At 28.8% G+C, this 7,631-nt stretch overlaps 1 protein-coding gene across 1 annotated transcript; it reads left to right on the top strand.

Annotated features, from left to right (window-relative positions):
• Positions 1 to 6,936: 6,936 nt before the first annotated feature.
• LOC140181702 (uncharacterized) lies at positions 6,937 to 7,332 on the top strand. The gene has a single exon (XM_072226000.1). The coding sequence runs from the start codon at positions 6,937 to 6,939 to the stop codon at positions 7,330 to 7,332; it is 396 nt and encodes a 131-aa protein (XP_072082101.1).
• The last annotated feature ends 299 nt before the right edge of the window (positions 7,333 to 7,631 follow it).

The following is a 7,631-nucleotide window of genomic DNA, read 5'->3' as shown; positions in this document are numbered from 1 at the left end:
TTTATATAGAGGAATATGAGTTGTATCTGAGTTTCATTTGAATTTTTTTTTTGTATGATATTTATTATTCTTACTAACTATGTGACTAGTGTTGCTTGGAGGTCTTTGATATATGATTTTAATTAATAGAACCAAAACTTTTTGGCTTTTTCTTAAAAATTGAAACGCGAAATCGAACTAAAGGCTCAGTATTAAATAGTAAATATGGAAAACAGGTCAGTAACGCCTCACTTTTGGTACGATCATGACGTGCTCAAAGTTAGGGTGTTACAATATTTATAATACACAATAAAAACCTAATCCATAAAAAACCTAATCTATTTCCATTCATTTGAAAACAGTCAAATCTCTCTCTCCACAAACTCACTGTCGCGTCTTTCGTCGCGCTGCGTGGCCTCTTCCACGCGTTCCGTCGACGTCCTTCTTTCGTCGACGCCGTCGACCACACGTCCCAATGCATCTGCACTGCCGTGGCCGCCAATCGTTGCGCGCAGCCATCGTCGATAGGTCCTCCATTTGTAACGGACGATCGACTACTCCGATCCATGGCGACTCCTCCACTCGTGATGTGCGGTTTCCGTGGCTTCCTCCTCGCAACGCGCCACCACGAGTCTCCCACCGTACACGCAACACCGTTTAAGATGTTGTCACCGGTCACCCTACGGCTCTTCTTCTTGTCCTCTCTTATTTGGTTTTGAATGATTTTTTTAACTAGTTTTTTATGTTTTTTTTTCTTAAATTTCGGATGATTTTTTTTATTAGTTTTAGATGATTCTTTTTCCTATGTTTTGTATATTTTTTTTCCTTATAATTTGGATGATTATTTTTCCTATATTTTGTATGTTTTTTTTTAGGATTGGGATGATTCTTTATCTTATATTTTGTCATTTTTTTAGTTTGAACTTTTTTTTAAAAAAAAGAGAAATTAGGATTTGCGTAATAAATGATAAAAGATGAATTAGATTAAAAAAAAGTAATTAATAATTATTAATTTTGTATTTTTAAAAAATAAAATTTAAATAATTAATAATTAATGACAATTAATTAATATAGAACGTGGTTTAAATATGATCATTGGCTATACACTTCTTAGTTTTTTAGTGAGATTGGCTAAAAAATATCTTAAAAGGACTAAATAAAATATTATAAATTATTTTTAGAATATATAAGTTTAATATTAGTCAACGAATTATAATTTAAATGGTATAATCTCTTCATACTCACCTAAAAAATTATGAGTTTAAGTCTTCTTATCTTCAATTAAAAAAAAAGTTAAATATTAATTTTTACGATTTTCTTATTTAATACATTGAAAAATTCAATCTAACGCCATGAGCCAGCACGTTGACCATGAAAAACTGGGATAATAATTATTGACTTTTTTTTTATTCTTTTTTTATTTTTTTCTCATATGTATAAGATTTTTTTAAAAATAAAATTAAAAAATAATTTATTTTTTCATATCTAATTTTTTAACTTTAATTTTTTAAATATAATTTTTTTTATTTAGGGCGAGCTGCAAATTCTATACCCGCGGCTAAACTTTTTTTTATATTGGGTTATTATTGGTGTTTTTTGTTAATATTATGATGTTTTGGTGTAATGCAGTGATATGGGATAAAAAAAATCGTGAGTAACGATTTCAAACAAGACAAAAAAATAAAAAAAGTTAACAAAAATCGTAAATTACGATTCCAAATAAGACAAAAAAATAGGAAATCGTGAGTTACGATTTTAATTTTTTAATTTAAAAAAATGTAATTTATGAAATCGTGAGTAACGATTTCTTTTGTTTTACGATTTGTATTATACATCACACTTGTGAAATACACCCATTTCAACTCATACCAACGTAATACACCATTTCATCCATCATATAAACTCTATAAAAAATGATAGAGTTCGTCCTAACTCCAGCGAATTCTATAAGCCATATTTAACAAAGATTTTTTTTTATTATAAATTAAAAAAAAATTATTATTTCTCCAATAAAAATATAACTTATTCCTATGTACTCTTATGTACTCCTGTGTATCTTGAAGACGATAGTAATAGTTGTTATTATTTGTGGTGAAACTTAAGAATGATAGTGATTATTATTATTCGTGGTGAAACTTAAGAATTTGAATTAGCAATTTGAATTAGCAATTTAAAAAATAATAATATTTAAAAAATTAAAGTTAAACAATAAAAATTTAAAAAATAATAATTTTTTATTTTATTTTAATAAAAAATCCCATATATATACACTGACAATGATTCTGAAACCCAAAACTATTCAATGATGAGGTGAACTGTCTGAAACCCAAAACTATTCATCATGAGGTGGGCAATGTTCCTATCAGTCACACAATACATTCAAGGCTCTAATCGGTAAGTTTTCACATCAACAAGCCCGTTTATTGGAATTACAGCTATCTCGCGTAAACAAAATTAATTCTCTAATGTTATTGTTGCGTATTCATCCAATCCGGTCATCACTTCGTTTGGAAATTATTTATGGTGGTTTATTTTTTGAGACAGAACAGAATATTGAGACAGAAATAATAGAATGTATTGTGTATTGTGTATTATGTTTGAATAGTACAAGACATTAATATATTGTTTTAATAGTATAAGAAACACTAAAAATTATTTTTTGTGTATTATGTTTAAGTAGTATAAGATACTAATATAATGTTCAGGATCATGTTTGGATACATATAAACAAAATTAAAATATTATATGAAATAACTAAAATAGTCATGTAATTTTAAATTTTTTGCATCAAATACAAACTAATTTAATAAAAAATGAGAGTACGTTAGAATACATGAGATTACAAGAAGAATTAGTCTATAAATCAACAAGGTAAAAATGGTATTAAAGTTATTTCTGTGCGATCAAATACACGTACCTGTGTGACTTAGTGGGTTTCACTAGTATATATTGAATTTCTCTTGTTGTGGCAGTTATCAGTATTTTTGCTACCGGTTTGACGGAGTCTTCTCATGATACTCCGATTTTTGGAGTTTTAATGGTTTTAGTTTGAGAAATTTTCGGGAGGTTATCTTCCTTTGTGGGATTCAATTCCGAGGTTGTTGTGGTGGCTGCGTTTGTTTTTAGAGACAGTATAGAACATGACACTGAAACAGAGACAATAGGATGGAGACACTAAAAATTATTTTTTGTGTACCGTGTTTGTATTATGTTTGGATACACATGGACAAGACTAAAATATTATATGAAATGATTAAAATAGTCATATGATTCTAAATTTTCTACATCAAGTACAAACTAATTTAATAGAGAATGAGAGTACGTAGGAGTACAGACGGAACTTGAAAAAAATGTTTGAAGAGACCAAAAATTTTAATAAAAAAATATATAATAGTATTTATATTAAAATAAAATTTATAAATATAATTATTTTATTTTTAAATTTATTATTAATATGTAGGAATACATATGGTTAAGATTAACAAAAAATAAATTTAAGTTTGATTAATAAAAAATTTTGTGTAGGTTAATAAGTCAAATTAATTTTAAATAAAAAATTAATTTTAAAAAAGAATCCATTTTTACATGAAAAAAATAGTTTTTGCATATAAAAAACTATTTTTATTTAGAAAACTAATTTTTTTTAATCTAAAAACTATTTTCAAAAAATTAATTTTTCTTTAAATTATATAAAATTAATTACAACTTATAAATTATTTTTTAGCATTTTAAAAGATCAATTTCACCTTTGATAATATTTATCTTTTAAAGTTTTAAGATTAATTATTTTTGTTATTATTTTTATTACAAATCAAATAATATAATACAAGGTTAAAATAGTATTTTGAAGTAAGAATGATAAGAAGAAAGGAATTATCCAATCCAATCAAAAATTCTACAAAAAGGAAAAAGAGTAAGAAGGAGAACGTAGAGATAGAGAAAGAGAAAGAGCAGGGAGAAGAAAGTACCTCTCTGAAAACAACGCAATAGGAAAAATAAAATGTGGCAATAGTGGAATAATAAAAAATATCTATAGACAAAAAAATAAAATTTATTTCATCCAATGATTCACTTTTTTTTACTGATTATATGCTGGTAAAAATTTAACAAAATTGCTGACCCCTAAACTTTTCCGTATTGTATTATGAAAGTGGAAAGATGTGAACGTTCTAACCATTTCTCTTTCTTTAGCTGTGTCCAGCTCTCACTCTTGGCGCGTGTCTTCACTCGTTTCTAGAATCGAAGTTTCATTTCAACTTAGTGCTACTGTCTTTGGCTTCTGTGCAGCGTCATTCTCTTCTTTGATGTTAACAATTAATTCATGTTATAGGCAAATGAATTCTTCTATGAATTCTGCATTTATGTTAACAATTAGTTGATGTTATAGGCAAATTAATTGATGTACCTACCATTGATAAAATATAGAATTTAATTGACATGTGTTCTTTAGGTATATTATATAATTATTAATAATAAAAGTTTTCAAATGGTTACTTTAATAAAGGATTTTTTATTGAAATAAAATAAAAAAATTATTATTTTTTCAGATACAATTTTTAAATTTTAATTCCTCAAATACGATTTTTTTATTTAGAATAAGTTTATCGCACCCTAACGAATTCTATAAAGATTATAGAGTTCGTCTTACCCGTGAACTTCACTCAATTTAAAAATCTACGTTTCTAATCTAGATCATGTCTCTAAAATAGTATATAGATCTAAAAAATAATGACAGTCATTATCATTTTCAAAAATATATAGATACATCCGAATAAGCTATATTTAACAAGAATTTTTTAATTATAAATTAAAAAATAACTATTTTCTAAAAATAAAACAATTTATTTATATGTACTCTTGTGTACTCCTATATACTCTTGAACTTCTACCAATATTTTTAAACTTTAATGGGATTAATCGGAAAGGTGAAATTTTAAAAATTTGATAAATAATAAATAAAGAAGAAGAGGAAGATGGAATTTTGAAAATCATCTATAATAATAAATAAAGAAACATAAATAATCAAAATACATGCACCATGCAAGAAGAAGGAATAAAGAAAATGAAGACTATATTAAGATGAGAATGGAATCACTAACCTTCTAACCATTTTCCTCTGATTGAATATGGAACAATCTTCTTAGCTTTCTTGGCTATGGTGAAAATTCTTTATTTCATTAGGAGCTTATGCCTTCTCTAATCAAATTGTGCGGGTTTAACTGAATATAAAATTTACCTTTAAATAGTACAAAAAATGTTATATATATATATATTGAAAATAGATTAATAATATATATTTATATATAAAAATATAATAATTATTTTAGTAGTTAATTTTAATATATATTAAAAATAAATTAATAATATATATTTATATATAAGTATATAATAATTAATTTTAGTTGTTAAATTAATCTTTTTAATTTTAAAATTTAATTACTAAAATATCTTAGCTATGCAACAACACGGAATTACAAATGAGCCAAAGTTTCACATGCTCTTAGGAGATATCTGTTTACATAATGTGCAAGTTTTGTAAACTCACAATGTCTATTGAACAACTTCTTTCGTGATAATAATAATAATAATAATAATAATAATAATAATAATAATAATAATAATAATTTATTCTCCTAATTTCTCTTGATACTTAAACGAGTAAAAATTTAAATATATATTGATCCGTCTAGAATTTAGTTAAAATTAAATGCACACGTGCTATTTCAGGAGTACGTAGAGAGTACGTGTTTTGTTCTCTTAACAGACTTATCCTATAAAAACAAATAATAACGTGCCAACCCACAGAAATCTCTTTGCAAATCTCTCTAAACAAGCCCACTAAAGAGTAGTTATCACATAATCAGAACCACTAAGTAACAGTTCCACAATATCAGACCCACTAAGTAATTGCATGTGGCACAAACAATTCTATAAATACAAGTGACTCACTAGGTCACAGATACGCTACTCACTCTGAGTAATATTATACTTATTTTCTACTTCTACAAACTTGAGCGTTGGATACTTCTACAAACTTGAGCGTTGAAGTGCCTTTGTAGGTACCCACAGCCGTCGTCTTTACAAGAAGACGATGTTCCTTCCTTTCACTCCCAAAGTTCAAACAAACATATATATATATATATATATATATATATATATATATATATATATATATATATATATATATATTTTTTAATTCACCAAAATATACAGATTCAAAATTTTATATTAAAAAATTAAGAAAATAATTAAGAATATAACTTTAGACCGAGTCACGTTAGACTGAGTCAGAGCAACAAGCATCTAAATCAAAGGCAAGTGGTTCAAGTAGTTCAAGCAGGGCACGCTCTTGATGGGGGCAAAAGAGAGACTTTATTCAAAAACAAACATTAAATACACTGAGGCTGCAGGCCTTTTGCAAACTATGAGAGATAATATACAAGTGTGTGTTAACATTTCAAGAAAAACTCAACATAATAAGTGAGCCAATTTTTATAAGATCTTTTCTTGTGTTTTTTTTGTGTTGTTTTTGTTTTCAGATAAAAAAAACCGTTATTGAATGCTTTCAAACTTAACAGTACAATTAGTAGAGAAAGAGTACGTATTTCGTACTCAGGAAGAATGAGAAAAAAAAGAGCAGAAATGAGTGTTTGGGGGCGAAACACAATGAGGATGGCAGCCATGTCCTCAAAAGAGATAAGGGGAGAGCGGTCCAGAGAAATCAAAGGACTTTGCACTTGCAGGATCTCTATCTGGGATAGTATAGCGACGGTGATAGACAAGAAGGACGATCCCCAAATTTCATGTGTAAACTTCACTGAAGTCTGAAGAAGCCAAGCTTTGCTTGGCAGAGCCTTATCAAGAAGTTTTGGTGATCAAAAGTAATAATGGCATAGCCTTATCAAGAAGCTTTGGTGATCAAAAGGACGATCCCCAAATTTCATGTGTAAACTTTGGATGGTTTGGTGCATCAAAAGTGGCTTTGATCTGCTTGATGTGGAGTTTGGGTACTTCATGGTAAAATTCAAGGTAGGTGAAGATCGTGAGAAGGTCATGCTTGGTGGCCCGTGGTTGATTGAGGGGCACTATATTGCTATAAAACTGTGGGATATAGATTTTCGGCCATGTGAGCAATCCTTCGGGTCTACGCTTGTATGGGTTCGGATTTCAAGGCTCCCAATCTGGTGCTACCAAGAACAGGCCATGATGCATATTGCTTCTGCAATAGGAGTCTCCATCAAAGTGGACCTAGCCACTAAGTTGGCTGAGAGAGGACGATATGCCCGAACATGTGTTCAAATAAATTTAGGACGATATCATTGTGGAAGGCGTAACTCATGTAGTGGAGTATGAAAGTTTAAATTTAATTTGTAATTCTTGTGCACGTTATGGTCACGATATGGCACAGTACTTGGGTAGAGACTCCAGGAAAAGAAAGAATGCTGATTCCGATGCCACCAAGTCCCGAGACGGTACAACGGCAGTGCCACATCCTGAGCCCAAAATCCACAATTCAAATGGAGTAGAACCTGATGTGGTAGGTGGCGTTACTGGCGAGAATCCTGCACTGAGTTTGCAAGAGGATTTGGAGGCTAATAATTTGGAAGAAAATAACGTTGAGGAGGCCTGCATGCATGATGAACCAGGCTGGG

Source organism: Arachis hypogaea, chromosome 18 (assembly GCF_003086295.3).
Source record: "Arachis hypogaea cultivar Tifrunner chromosome 18, arahy.Tifrunner.gnm2.J5K5, whole genome shotgun sequence".
In the NCBI taxonomy this organism is placed as follows: domain Eukaryota; kingdom Viridiplantae; phylum Streptophyta; class Magnoliopsida; order Fabales; family Fabaceae; genus Arachis; species Arachis hypogaea.
Note: the sequence above shows the minus strand (reverse complement) of the source record. Positions and strands in the feature narration are given on the sequence as shown.